The sequence below is a fragment of the Vigna unguiculata genome, chromosome 1 (assembly GCF_037176805.1).
Source record: "Vigna unguiculata cultivar grain cowpea cultivar isolate G323 ecotype 2 chromosome 1, ASM3717680v1, whole genome shotgun sequence".
In the NCBI taxonomy this organism is placed as follows: Eukaryota; Viridiplantae; Streptophyta; class Magnoliopsida; order Fabales; family Fabaceae; genus Vigna; species Vigna unguiculata.
This window is the reverse complement of record NC_140792.1, coordinates 26,412,374-26,428,125: the sequence shown is the minus strand read 5'-3', so window position 1 is coordinate 26,428,125 and position 15,752 is coordinate 26,412,374. Positions and strand designations below refer to the sequence as shown.

General features: G+C 34.1%; 2 protein-coding genes across 2 annotated transcripts; one reads left to right on the top strand and one right to left on the bottom strand.

The window, feature by feature from the left end:
- The first annotated feature begins 3,654 nt into the window (after positions 1–3,654).
- On the top strand, positions 3,655–6,657 carry LOC114174699 (Tetratricopeptide repeat (TPR)-like superfamily protein). The gene is made up of 2 exons (XM_028059528.2): positions 3,655–4,786; positions 5,390–6,657. Exons 1-2 carry the CDS (start codon positions 3,809–3,811, stop codon positions 6,431–6,433), a joined length of 2,022 nt encoding a protein of 673 aa, XP_027915329.1. The 5' UTR covers positions 3,655–3,808; the 3' UTR covers positions 6,434–6,657.
- A 199-nt stretch (positions 6,658–6,856) lies between these two features.
- On the bottom strand, positions 6,857–8,704 carry LOC146888819 (uncharacterized). The gene is made up of 2 exons (XM_085670747.1): positions 8,452–8,704; positions 6,857–7,734 (listed from the first exon to the last, which is right to left on the bottom strand). Exons 1-2 carry the CDS (start codon positions 8,525–8,527, stop codon positions 6,857–6,859), a joined length of 954 nt encoding a protein of 317 aa, XP_085526873.1. The 5' UTR covers positions 8,528–8,704.
- Positions 8,705–15,752: the final 7,048 nt, after the last annotated feature.

Genomic DNA, 15,752 nt, shown 5'->3' with positions numbered 1-15,752 from the left:
CTACAGATATACATTACTTAATATTGCTGATTTTGGAGTTTGTAAAATACATGAATAAGCTCTTGATAAGTTCAAGTAACTTCTAATGAAGCATGATTGAGTTATGTGGTAAGTCTCTATCAATTTGAATGTTCCTTTGGGTTAGTCACATGTGGAGAATTGGTTTGGTGAAGGCATGGGTGTCAATATTAAATTGCATTGGTGCATAAGATCATGTGCTTAAAATTGTTAGAGTGCTGCTCCTTATATTTTGTTTGAGCATGCTTGGGATGGTCTATATGACTAGGGGATTGAATGCACATGTGAGGTGCTATAAGGCCTGGAACATTATAGAATGCAATGCCTTTCATTAGGGGTACTCTAGACTAAGGCGCTTAGCGCTTGGCGGTACGTGTCCCCCGCCAAGCGATCTGGAAGCGGCAGCACCTGGCGGTACGTGTCCCCCGCCAGACGATTTTACTACAGTAGTATTGGTGTTCTTGATTCTATAGGCGTGATCTACAAAGCTTATGGTGATGCTTCAAAGGTGGATTGCTAGTGTTCCTTGAGTTGTGGCTCGGAACATATCCCTTGAGTTGTAGCTCAGAATAGGGGTTAAAGCACGTGGTATTTCTTGAGTTGTGGCTCAGAATAGCATCTCTTAAGTTGTGGCTCGGGATGGCGGATGAACACGAGAAACTCTTGAGTTGTGGCTCGGGTTGGCGAGTGTTGCCAGTGTGAGTGTGCTGGTTGTGGCTAGTACGGATGAGTCCAGATAGATTGCCCTCCTCAGTAGTTGACTAACGAGTTTGGTAGTCTTGGGACGTTGCGAACTATGTTTGTATTTGGGAACTCCACCTGGCGTTACGGTGTATGATCCGTAACATGGTTTCCCGCACGTGCTTTATCGGTTGTGGCCGATAGGTATGGCAGCAAGTCACCTAGAAGTAATCACTAGAAGATGTAGAACACGAATAACCTGGTTGTGGCCAGGTGGTATGAATCAAAGGAAAGGAAATCATTTGGAATGATTGTGTTGTTTATATTGATATGTTGTATATGGGTATATATAATTGTATATGTTTTATCTGTTAAGCTCACCCTATCTGCTTGTGTTTGGCGATGATCGTATACGCGGTATACGTGAGCAGATGGTGTTGCAGATGGGTCTGGTGAGACGTAGAGCCGGAGCGGGGCTAGTCTTTGGGAGTTTCTCTCAGAGTTTTTACATTGTCGTTAAGATTTCAAATAATTTGTAATTATTGGTAATACTGAACTATTTGATAATTATAAGAGTAATTATGTTCTTGGATTTTGAGTTATTATTGAAGTAATAAAAGTTTGAAATTTCCCGCGTTCTTGAGAAATGGATTTATAATTAATGAGATTTTATTTTCTTATTTTATTTTATTATTTAAACTCGTAATATCCGGCAGGGATGTTACAGTTAATGGCATAGTGATGTAACTTGATCATGAGTTTGGTTTATGTTTGTTACTCAAATTTTCCCATATCATGCATTTATGTGTTTTGGAAATTTTTTGTTAATGGGTGGCAAACTTTGTTTTGTGTTTGTGTTTGTCTATTGGTGATTGTTGGTAATGGTTTACCTCATTTGAAATTTATTGCATATATGATAAGAACACATGGTGCTCATTCGGTTCAAGGAAAAAGCTCTACACAAGGTGCAAGAAGAAGACCTATTGTGTCTGCTCACAGAAGAACTCGTCAAGGTGATGTTGTGAAAGTTGATCCTTATGTTGTTGCACTAGGGACGGATGTTGTTGATGAGCAACACCATGTTGAGGAAGTGCGAGAGGAAAATAACACTAGCAAACCCAAGTTGAAAAGCAATACCTCACACTCACTCAAATAACCCATCACGTGTAAAAATACCTCATATGTTGTAAAAGTTCTAGTGTAATCACCATCAGCCACATTTCAGTCACGAGGAGAAACATGATGGAATCTTCCATATCAAATCTTTGATTTACTTCATCTGAGGTCCTAAAGCCTAAAGAATATCCTTCCATCTTTAATACAAAAATTATAGCCACCTAGAAATAACACAAAGTAATCAATACATTTTGTACATAATTTCACTACATAAAACATTTTCAGATTACATAATCCACGTGCATCGGATTATGAAATCTAGTTTAAATTACCGCATGAACTATCCGTATTACAAAATTCGGTGTACACAATTTTGGGGTGCATTAGAATTAAAAATCTGGTATACAACTTTGGATCCGAATCAACGAACCGAATTTTGAAATCCTAGAGATGAAATGTGAACCGAATCATATGCGTGAACATTTTTGTGGGTGTAGTTAACGAATTTCAGAATTTGGTGTACACCTCCAAATCCGAGAAAAACCTACCAGATTTCAAAATCCAATGTTTTACAGAATGAACAGTTGTATATTGGATTCTGAAATCCAGTAAGCAGATCCCAAAAAGTAGTAACCGAATTTTATAATGCGGTGCACTTCAAAACTCAAATTTCAGTATTCTCTAAACTATGTACTCTTAGGGATTACAACGGGTTGAACACGAATAATATCTACCTACAACAAAAAAATCACTCATTTACCCACAGGGTACTTATTTAAAGAATATCCACAGATCTTTTAAAACTCGCAAGTATCTGCATATATCCACAAATAGTTTAAAAAAAGACATTTTATGATTTTTTAAAATAAAATGTAAATAAAATTACAAAAGAAATATAATATAAAATAAAATTTAAATTTAATTTAAATTTAATTTAATCCAATAAAATATAAATTGAATTTTAATTTTTATTAAATTTAACTTAATAAAACATAAATAAAAGTTTAATTTTAATTTTTTTTGCAAATAATGATACTGACGGGTACCGATAATATTATACCTGCACCCTATCCTTTTATAAATGAATATTAAAATATCCGTTACTCGTTATATTATTGTAGTGGTTGTGACACCGGAAGTTCTACTGAATATCATGACTTATTTGCACATAACTTCTGGTTATTAGTCATGACATGATAATGTATCCGATCTTTAATTTTTAAAATGTTTTCTTGTGTTTCCATTTTATAAAAAGACTTAGCATTCTTAATTTTCACTCATTTTTTTTCCCCTGTGTATTATAATATTTACGACTGCAAGCTTTATAAACTTTGTTAGCTTGTGTTTATTCCTTGTTAGTTTTGTGTATTTTAAAGGTACTTTCAATCAAGTATATTGACAGACAATTGTAGTATAACCTATATATTTCAATATAGATAAAACCGTTTACTAAAGATACAATGGCCTCAATTCATTCTTTTTGGCTCTGGAATTAACATTTTGTTAAATTTGAAAAACAATGTTTTTTAGTGGGCAATACTATGTTTTTAACATCGTGATGACAATAATGTTTGTAGAAGTTTTATACTTGATATGCATTTCAAGAATGAAATGTATGTAACCAACAAAATTTAGTTGAAAGCTTATAAACTAGAAACTTAAATAATAAAAGAAGCATTGTAATTAACTTAGTCTAACACCTCTGCTCTTTTATGCTGTTACATTATTCTGTTATTAATTTATTTGCTGTATAATACATTGAATGTGAACTGTGCATCACTATGCTGTAGTTGTGTTGCTAATTACGACTCTATTATTTATTGTGATGTTTGTCCTGCTTGTGTAGTTCCATTTGAGACCATTCATAAGCTGACATCTCATAAATTCCAAACGCAGTTTAGACTATAATTTGTATATTTTCCCATTCAATAATTTGGAGATTCGAATGCAATGTGCAGAACCCGCATACTGAACTGTAAATAAATCACCTTCGATGTCACATTGCATGGAAACAACAACAACACTGATGATGACTCGCTTAGTGTTCAGAACAACACCATTAACCGCACGTCGCAAACGTGCTTATTCCACATGGCAAACCAATACTGCGAACCTTACGAGCATGTTCGGCAAATACGTGGACAAAACCAGCGTCTCTAGCTGGAACACCGTCATCGCTGACCTCGCTCGAAGCGGCGATTTCATGGAAGCTCTCAGCGCGTTTTCCTCCATGCGCAAGCTCTCTCTACATCCCAACCGCTCCTCCTTCCCCTGCGCCATCAAGGCCTGTGCCGCGCTCTCCGACCTCCGCGCTGGCACGCAGACCCACCAGCAGGCGTTCGCATTTGGTTTCGGCCATGACCTCTTCGTCTCCGCCGCGCTCGTCGATATGTACTCCAAATGCGGCTTCCCTGACCTCGCGCGCCACCTTTTCGACGAAATTCCCAGCCGAAACACCGTTTCGTGGACGTCCATGATTGCAGGCTACATCCGAAACGACCGTGCCCAGGAAGCCGTTTGGCTCTTTAAGGATCTGTTGGCTGAAGAGAGTGGGAGTGTGGAATCTGAGGATGAGGCTTTCGTGGATTCCATGCTTGTGGGGTGTGTTCTTTCGGCGTGTTCGCGGGTGGGGTGGAGGAGTGCGACTGAAGGGGTTCATGGATTGGTGGTCAAGAGGGGGTTTGAGGGGTGTGTGGGTGTTGGGAATACTTTGATGGATGCTTATGCCAAGTGTGGAGAGATGGGGGTGGCGAGGAAAGTGTTTGATGGAATGCATGAGAGTGATGTCTGCTCTTGGAACTCTATAATTTCTCAGTATGCGCAGAATGGGTTGTCAGATGAGGCTTTCTGTGTTTTTGCTGACATGGTGAAGAGTGAGAAGGTTAAATATAACGAGGTAACATTGTCTGCGGTGTTGTTGGCCTGCGCGAATTCAGGAGCTTTGCAGCTGGGAAAGTGCATACATGACCAGGTATGTTATTTAATGCATCGGTTCATCTGGTCTGTAGACACCGATTTACGTTTTGGTGGTTATTGAAAAACTCTATATTTTGGTTCCTACCTGATGAAATTGTTTATGCATTGGTCCTAACTGCTTGTTGAAGTTATCATGATGTTCGATGTTTTCTGAGTTTGCAATCATTTTATGACGAAATTATGTCGAAATTAGAGTTTGTAACTATTGTAACTGGCAAAGGACAGGGGCGGCAAATTTGTTGTAACTTTTTTTTTGGCTTAAATTCACTCTTGGTCTCCATAGTTTTATGAATGTGAAATTTTAGTTCTTATAAAAGTTTAATTTCACGTTCGATCTTTCAGTTTTTAAAATTGAACAATTTTTGACTATGATGAGTAAGAGTGGATTTATGCCTTTTTGTATAAACCAAAATTATGAGTTTTTCTTCATTTAATAAGGACCAAAATTGAAACATGGCGTAAACTGTCCAAGTTTAGGTTCCTAATTTTAGTTTAACTTTGTTCCAATTTTTCGTCCTAATATTGTATTTATGTATGGAATAATTAGCGAGTGCCTAGATTTTTGTTAGTCTCACTAGCTCGTTTTCTTGTACTATAGGTTATAAAGATGGATTTGGAGAATAGTGTGGTTGTAGGTACATCTATAGTGGATATGTACTGCAAATGTGGGAGAGTTGAGATGGCTAGGAAGGCATTTGATCGCATGAAAATGAAGAATGTCAAGTCATGGACTGCTATGGTTGCTGGTTATGGAATGCATGGCCGTGCAAAAGAGGCTATGGAAGTCTTCTATCAGATGATAAGGTCTGGAGACAAGCCGAATTACATTACTTTTGTGTCAGTTTTAGCTGCATGCAGCCATGCTGGTTTGTTGAAAGAAGGCCGACATTGGTTTAATAGAATGAAAAGTGAATTTAATGTTGAACCTGGGATTGAGCATTATTCGTGCATGGTTGATCTTCTTGGGCGTGCTGGCTATCTTAATGAGGCTTATCGTTTGATCATGGAAATGAAGGTGAAACCTGATTTTATAATCTGGGGTTCCCTTCTTGGGGCTTGTAGGATTCATAAGAATGTAGAACTTGGGGAGATCTCTGCTAGAAAACTATTTCAGTTAGATCCGAGTAGTTGTGGGTACTATGTTCTACTCTCCAATATTTATGCTGATGCTGGGAGGTGGGATGAAGTTGAGAGGATGAGGATATTGATGAAGAGTCGTGGATTGCTTAAAACCCCTGGATTTAGTATAGTAGAGCTCAAAGGTAGGATACATGTATTCTTAGTTGGAGACAAAGAACATCCTCAACATGAGAAGATTTATGAGTACCTAGACAAGTTAAATGTCAAGCTGCAAGCACTTGGTTATATCCCAAATTTGACCTCAGTGCTTCATGATGTTGATGAGGAAGAGAAAGGAATGGTTCTAAGAGTTCATAGTGAGAAACTAGCTGTTTGCTTTGGACTCATGAATTCAGTTCCTGGGTCAGTGATCCATATCATAAAAAATCTTAGAATTTGTGGTGACTGCCACATTGCAATTAAATTTATTTCCAAAGCAGTAAATCGAGAAATTGTTGTCAGAGATTCTAAGCGTTTTCATCATTTTAAGGATGGTATGTGTTCATGTGGGGACTACTGGTGATAGCAATTGAAATAAAGGTAGCCAAAATCTATGGTGTAGGTTGTGCATTATTTATTCATCTTACTAGCCAGACATGGAGCTATGAAAGTACACATCTATCTTGAATACACTGTTTAATTTTATTTTGGAGTGAACAGCGGATCAATTAGATCCAGTTATTAGGACAATGGAAAAAAAAAAAGGCACTGGTCTTAGTGACTAATTCTCAGTTTGAATGTACAATGTTATAGTACACATGAGATTACCGTACAACCAACTGCAAATAACATATGATAAGTGTTTTTTACTACATGCCTCAAGACATGTAAAGTTGCATCTATAGTAGCATCGGCACAAGTGCTCCCTTAGTTACTAAAGGACAAAGTATATCATAACAATGTTCTGCAAGAATTATTTCTGAGTGTCGATTGCTTGCATAGAATACTAGATTTTGAAGAGCTTGCTTCCTGCTCTTGAAATCTGTGGTTGATCACATTCCGAATCAGCATTGGAGTGGGTTAAAGAAATCTGGAGGGCCCTGTTCTCAGTCTTCAAAGTTTCCACCTTTAGTCGAAGCCTCCTGATGGTTTCTCTCTTTTCATCATTTCTTTGGGCCAGCTCTACCAACTGGTGCAGATTGTCCTGTATAAGTTTTGTTTGATACATTAGTGTCGACCACAACTTGTCACATTTGAAATGGATCATTGGAGGATCTTCAGTTCTCTGATTTAATTCCGAATCGTCAATCTTCTTAAAAGCATCTTCAGTGGTTGAAAATTTTGTCATTCTGTCCTCCATTTGAATATCTCTACGTTCTAGTTTTAATTTCGTGCTGCATGTGCCTGCTGATAACAATTCATGGCATTCATCTCCTTGTTCGTTGAAAAGATCAAAACCAAGGATACTACGGTCAAATTTGATATTGGAGTGCTCCAAGGAACATTCATCTCCTTGGTTATTTGAGAGATCAAAACCAAGGTTCCTACGATCAAATTTGATACTGGAATGCTCCAACGAATATTTTGGTTGGTGGTTCCTGTCGTCCTTGAGATTTTTATCTTTCAATTTACCTGTTGCTCTATTATTGCAGATAGAACAAATGGTTTTTGATGTATCAGAAGATGATAAAGATCCAGATTGGAAGGTACCCTGAGAGGTTTTTAACTTCAGTTGGTTATATGCTATGGCTAACACACGGTAAGATTGGCCAAAATCTTCGAGCATCTCTATGAGATCTTCTCTCCATTCGCAATGCATGAGTTCTTTTGGAGAATTGTCACCATCTAAAATAGTCTTCATAGCATCCAATTTCTCATCCAAGTCTAAAAATTATTAAAATTCAGGTGTTTGTGAGTGTAATCTGGACCATAACTAGGTTAAGACCTTATGAATATTCCAATAATGTTTGTTTGACTTTGAGAAACTCCTACAAGCAATAAATAAGCCAGACGTCCCAGATTTTAAACCTGGAATTTTGGTTAAGAGGGATGTCCCTGTGAAGAAGGATAACGGATTTTGAGAGCTAAAAATGCCTAATTAGCAATTAGGAAACCTAATCAATATATAATAGAACTTGAATGTATTATTGCAAAAAAAGTTTCATTTATTTCTTTCCTCTCTACCACTGGCTATAATACTGCTCAAGTGTTATATCTCATTCAACACATTTTTTATGTACATTACTGCTTGATAAATAATGTGCAACATATATTTCAGGTGCTCTTATTGAACCTTTGATGACATTTTCTGAGTGGACAATTTTTAATGTAGTATGTGAAATCGACTTCAAACATGCCTTTTTTCTAGCCTTTGTTCATATCACACCCTCCCTCTTTCAGTTGTCAACTTCATTTTCTACAACTTTATAATATGCTTTCGATGCACATAGTGGAGTCAAAGAAAGCTAACAAGTTATTAAATTATGGAAATACTAGTTGCACATATATTTAGACTGCAAAATAGAACTTTTACACCTCAACAAACATGCATGTGTATGTGTAACTGTATGAGTATGAGTGACTAAGAAAGATAGAGAAAACCTGATATGGTTGTTTGAAGCCATTGAGACTGGTAGATAGGAGCAGAACTCCATAATTCAGGATCGTTATTCTCCATGATCAAATGTGTCTTCTTCAACTCAGAGCAAGATAATTTATTAGAGGAGAAACGGTGACAACAGGGTAAAGTGTAAGGAAACAAGTAAAGTAAAGAATTTGAAAAGGAAGATTTAGGCCATGGACTTTGTCTATTGCAGCTGACCAACGTTAAGCAGATTCTTTGACAAATTAGAATGCATCAGTGGCAGAGTTCTATAGTTTCCAATTTCCTATTCTAACTCAAAAAATTTTGGTTGACTTTTTATAAACCATTCGAATAATATTCATTTATTTAAAGTGCACGTTATTTTGTAATGACTATAATATTCACAGTTCAGCTGTGTTAGTTTGCAGCATAATAAAAAATGGAGTAATCTTTGGTCACAATTAATCGTACCTATTATTTAAAGAGAAATGATAGTAATTTATTTCAAGTTCTTTTAATAAAATAATAGACTTTGTGATAACTGTGTGAAATACAATAACATGCAATCCAAAATAATTATTTTAAAAATCATATAATATATTGAAATATTTATAAAATATTTATAGTCAAAATTAACTTTGTATATTTAATAAAAACTTTAATCATTTATCATGTTAAATTATTTAATAAATTAGTGTGATATTTTTACTATATAAATGTGTTGTAAAAACTAAAGTTTTAATTGTTATTGTAAACGAGTGAAAGTTGTGACAGTTAGTGGCGGATCTTGACGAAAAATATTGGGGGAGTCAAAATAATACATCAAATATTTATATATTTAATTATTATCACTAATAAAATAAAAATAAATACATAATTTAGTATAACAATAACTAAAAAAGAAATCACACATATCTAAAAAATTGTCAAAAGAAAATTCAATAGTAATCAAACCACACTTAAAATCCAATTATAAAAAACATAAAGTACAATTTTTTTTTCTATTTTCATAAAATAAAAAATTAATATACAAGAGGCTGATTAAATAAATGATTAAACTAATATTTTACTATCAAGTAAGACAAGAGAGAATGACCTTCTGTTAGTTTTGAAATAGTGAGTTTAGCCAAGAAGGGGGGGGGGGGGTGAATTGGCTTTATAAAACTTTTTCAGAAGCTTAAACCTCTTTTCAATTGAATCTAATGGACTGGAAAGTTTGGATGTAAATGCAGCAGACTAGTACACTTTCAGTCGATTAAAATATAAAACAACAGACTAAATTGTTCTTGATGCTATGAAACAGTCGATTAAAAATGCAATTCAATCGGCTAAATTATTGGAGAATTATGCAGAATGCGGAATTTGCGAATTCAACTCAAACAGCAATCCTTTACATACAAGACATGTCCCAATTAGTATTTATAACAAGTATAAAGTCTCATATTACACAAGAACGCATTAAATCACACCAAAGATCAGATTGCTTGGTTTTCTTGAGTTTTTAAAGAGTTTCAAAGAGATAGAGATGAGGGAAAAAAGATTGCACAGCTGTTTTTATACTGGTTCACTCAATCACAAAGCTACATCCAGTTTACCAGGACAACCTGAGCCCGGTTTCCACTATATTCAAAAGTTTTACAAATCACAAACCAAGATTTCACTTTTGAACACAAAACACACAAGATTTTTGACTCACACAAAAATCTAGAACCACAACCTACAAGAATCACACTTGCAGACCTGAAATCACATCAGGCAAACCATCCAGAGGCACAAGAACAACCAAACCTGATGGTGGCTGTCCCTAGCACACCATACATGTGTTCTTCAAGCTACTCACAAGCCAAAATGCCTCCAAAATCAACCAAGATCTTCAAACCACGAGTTCCAGCTGTGTATTGTAGAGAGAGAACGCTTCCCAGAGATGAATGACACGATTTGGTTTAGAAAAACTCAGATTCGCACCTCTGCTCGCGAAAACACAGCTTATATTATTTTGGTTTAAGTGAAATCAGTCGATTGAATTTTCCGTACAGTCAGCTGATTTCACCTAACTTAAGTGAAATCAGTCGATTGAAAAATAATTCAACTGACTAAATGCATTCATACCAGAAACTATATACAACAAACCTTTTAACCTGTTAAAACCCATTTTAACAGATTAAAAGAGACACACTAAGGCACACAAGACATCTAACCTATGTCATATAGCCTACCAACATTGTATAACACTAAACCATTACATTTAACATGTTATTTTCAGATTTAACACACTAAAACTAAATCTTCAAGTGGATCTTCATCAATCTTCATCAAACTTTATCAAACACTTAAGATCTTCATGCACATGGCTTTATCAATTCTTTGCTTCAAGCTTGCTTGTGCCAACACCTTCTTCTTTATTTCTTCAAGAATGGAAGAAAACCGCTGAAAGATGAGAGCAAAAATAATAGATCTTTTTCTCTTTAGAAACAAAAGAAGATAGGTGAGATCAATTTGTGAGAAACTAAGATATATAATGGAACTACAATTAAAATGCGGTTATAAAAAAAACACAGTATAATATTTTTTTCTTCTATGTTCATAAAATAAAAAATTAATATAAAACAGGCTCATTAAATAAATTATTAAACTAATATTTCACTATCAATTGAGACCAAAAAATTACCTTCTTTTTTCTTCCCTCGAGTATGGAAGAGAACAGGGGAGAAATAAGAGCAAAAATGATAGATCTTTTTCTCTTCAAAAACAAAAGAAAACAACTGAGAATGAGATATGAGAACAATTTGTGAGAAACTCAAGACATATAATGGAACCACAATTAAGATTCGGTTATAAAAAACACACAGTACAATATTTGTTTCTTCTATATTCATGAAATAAACAATTAATATAAAATAGGATCATTAAATAAATTATTTAACTAATATTTCACTTTCAATTGAGACCAAAGAATTACCTTATTCTTTTCTCCCATGAGAATGGAAGAGGACATAGGAGAAATAAGAGCAAAAATAATATATCTTTTTCTTTTCAAAAACAAGAAAAATCAGGTGAGAATGAAATATGAGAACAATTTGTGAGAAACTCAAACCATAATAAATAAAAAAATAAAAAAATATCTTGATAAATCTTTTTATTCTTTATTTTTATTATGTTTAATTTTATATTTTATTATTTATTAACATTAATTATTATGTTTATAAAAGAAATAAAATATTTGATTTAATTATAATATATTTTTTAATATCTATAATATAAAAAAAATTAAAATTTTGGGGGGGCCATGGCCCCTCCCTACCCTAACAATGCTCCGCCACTGACAGTCGTTTTGTTTTGACCATCATTGTTGCAGTGATTTTAATTTGGTATTTACAACAATGATTCGACCATTGTGGTCATCTCAAACCCTTTCTTTAACTATAAATAGATGTCTTACGCTTCCTCCAAACACACACCTTTAGGCTCATAATTCTTCTCCTCTCTTTTTTCAATTCTCCCACTCTTTTTTATTATATGTTCTCTTTATTTGAGATCTTGAGTTTATTGATACTGTGTAAATAATTTATCTTGTTAGATTATGATTAGAGATGGCAAATAAATTCGTCCCCATGGGTATTGCCCGAACTCGTCCCCGTTTTGACAGAAAATCCCCGCATTGATTGGGTATGGGCATGGATATGGGAAATCCCCGACTTTTTCAATTAGGTATAGGGATGGAGATGGGCATGGGGATGTACATATCCCCGCCATAATACATGTCCCCGCCATATCTCCATCCTCGTTTAAATTATTAAAATATTCACAATTAATTAAGTAACCCTGTATTATATATATATATATATATATGTACTTTATATCTTTTATTTCTTCTAATTATTTGGTTTGTCATGAACCTCATTCACATCTCCAATATATTTTTTATCTTATCATAACCTTTATGTAATTATGTAAAAATGATGTATCTCAATTAAAACAATTTTATGTCTAACATTTGAATATTTATATTATTTTTTAATATTTTTATTTATTGTATATTTTCCTTTAATGTTTAATACTCTCAATTTAACTATTTAATAGCATAAACATTTCATTTACTAGGTAATATAAAAGAAATTTTTTTACTTATTGTTATTAATTTTTGTTTCATTTGAAGAACTTTTTTGTTTCGCTACAACAATTTTTGTTATTTCTTAACCATTGTATATGTTGATATTTGAAAAGTTTTCTTAGATCTCTAAGATATTTTTCATCTTATCATACTCTTAATTATACATTTGTTTTCCTTTGTGCGATTCCTTTCAATAGTCTCCAAATTATTTATAAGACACACATTTGTTAATCTTTTAATACTTTATTTTTTTTTTTATTTTCGTCATGTAGAATACTATTTCGATAAATTTTATCTAATTATTTTTTATTTTCTAACTCATTACAATCATACTTTAATTTTTTCACTATAATTGTATATATTAATTTTTATTTACTACAATATAAAAATTTAATGTAATTGCCATGAATATTTTTTTATCACCATTCAACATATACTGCGTTCAAATAATACAAGATATATGTTAAAATTTTATTATTATATTTATTATTTGTTCTTTGCGTCATTTTGATCAAGTGATGTATTATAACTTTTATTAGTGTATAAAAATAGATTCATTATAATTTAAAAAATTGAAGTAAACAAACATTTAAAATATTTTTTAATTTGAATATTTTTTTTCTTTTATATTTTTAAAAAATATTTTTAAATTTTATTAACTAGGTTTCACTAATGTTTGCAAATTTAATAAATGTTTTGGTTCTCATGAAATTTTATTTGGTATTTTAATCTAAAATGTAAACAATTATAATTTATTTCAAAGTATTTGATATCGAAGAAACAACCATCCTCATAATATTGAATATTTGATAATTTTATGTTTTCTTTACCGTAATTTTTTATTATTTTATAAAAATTAATTAAAATTAGTATAAAGTAGTAAGAAAATGGGTAGGGGTATGGCTACGAGATTATACCCATTACCTAGTGGGGATGGGGATGAGACAAAAATTTGATACCCGTTGAGTTTGGGTACGAGGATGTGGATGAATTTTTTTTACGGGGATGGGTATGGGATAGTGAAACCCGTCCCCGTCCCGCCCTGTTGTCATCCCTAATTATGATATTCTCGGAATATCCAAGATGTTTCTGTTGTACCTTGGGGGATTTGCGCATACATATTTTGATAAATCCTTAAGGGCAATGACCATTCTTGTCTCATAAATCCTTCTAATTTATGTTTTATGCAGAATATACAACAATCTTAAGGATCTAATTTGTGCACAGTGCAACTACAAGGAGTGCATGCTGCAAAAATAATCATGACGAGAGTGCATTAGGGACAAAATCACGTAAATGGGGAAGACCAAAGTGGAAAAAGAAAAAAGGGCCGAATCTAAAATATGAGAGACTGCTGCAATAAAAGAATGAAGTCCAAAGGCGTGGAGTTTTGACAATAGAAGGAAATGCCTCTGCTCATCTAAATTATAAATCTTCACTCCCTTCATAAAATGGACTCTTTTCACCTTGTGTTTTCTCCATTCTATGTCTCCTTGTGGCACATTTTAACCTTCATTTTTTTATTCCGAGTAGCGCTAAAGGAAAGATGCCCGGATGGAATACTGATCAAGAAAAATTGAGAAGAAAAAAATTGTTTGCATCGTTTATAACACGATTTGAAACTAGAAGCGATTCGTCGATGGTAAACTTTTGGGAGGCGCCGACAGCCGTGACCTTGTTGGAGATTGTGTGAAATGGTGTGGAAGCACAAGATGGCTACGACGGTTGGCGCGGTGTTCCCCTTCGAAGGGGACCCACTCAGTCCAACGAGGGTTTGGCAACGACAATGGCTCTAGTTGTAATGGCCCCAGTATCACTAAAGTGATTGTGGTGCGAACGACAACGGTTGTCGGTAGAGGTGCATTGTGGTGGTCATCATGTTGTTTGTTCCTACAAGAAAGAAGAGAAGGAATGATGTGAACCCACAGCTCGAGCACAACGATGGGTCACATGTGGTGAACACAAGCCTCCTCAGCTATGCTAGAGGGACTGCATGTATTTTCATGACACCATTGTTGTGGAAACGTTCATAGTTTTTAGCGATAAGAAGGTGATGTTCTTCTCGCAACTGACTTTCTTGTTTCAATGACAGAGAAAAGGAGAGGAGAATATTTCTCATGGAATTGAAGAAAGAAGAATAAAACATTTAGGGCTTCTTTTATTTTATTCCTGTTAGCACAAATAGCATTGTTGCTTTGGTGCTTAAAGATTTGACGAAGATTAGATGAAGCTTTGATGAAGATACGGGAAGCCATTGTCTTGGAACCATGCTTACATTGATGAAGATATGAAGATTTGATGTTACTTATGTTGATCAAGCCTTGTATGTGTGCCCTCTATCTAGTTTCATCATGGGGAAAAAAGCTTGAAGATTGTAATTCATTTTGTAGACCATTTTGCATTAATTAGATGTATAGGGTCTTTGTTGTGTCCTTTTTAATCTGTTGAAATGTTTTTCAACCAATTAAAAGATGTCTTTTAATATGTTGAATGGACTTTAATGTTAGCTGTTGGTTGAGGTCGTACCCGACCAAATAGAACATGTAAATGCACAGGAATTAACCCAAGATCGTCTCCCAATGACCATTGTTTTCATTCAAAGGTTCTAGATTCAACAAGATGGTTTGGCAGATTCAGTTTTAAACACAAAATTGACAAAATTTAATTGCAAAACTTAATTAAACAAAATTCAAAACGTATTGATTCCTTGATTTAACTGAAATTTCACCAATCACAGATTCCACAATTAATTGTTCTATCCAATTTGTTCCCATGAAACCCGAAATTAAGCGATAATTAACACGAGTTACATATGCCATTAAGTCAAGCATACTTCAAGCAATTGACACCTACAAATTAAGCATACTATGAACGACCCACACTCATTAAGCATGATTATAAGTCGCTTTAGGTGGACAAACATGAAATTAAGATTAAGCATCCATCAATTTCGTATTTTACCTTGAAAACACAACTTGAAGAAGGGCAAACCATAACAAAAATTCAAAACGAACAACAACCTCATGGTTTCATTTCAATTTCGTCAAGGAATCAATACCAAAAGTTTAGCTAGACATAGCATTCAAAAAAATAATTTAAAGAGAAACGAAATTGCATTAAAAAAGTAGAAAAAAAGTGAACAAACACAAATTTTTATTGAAGGGGACAAAAACCCTAAGTTGGGTGGTGCTTCAATGGTCTCAAATC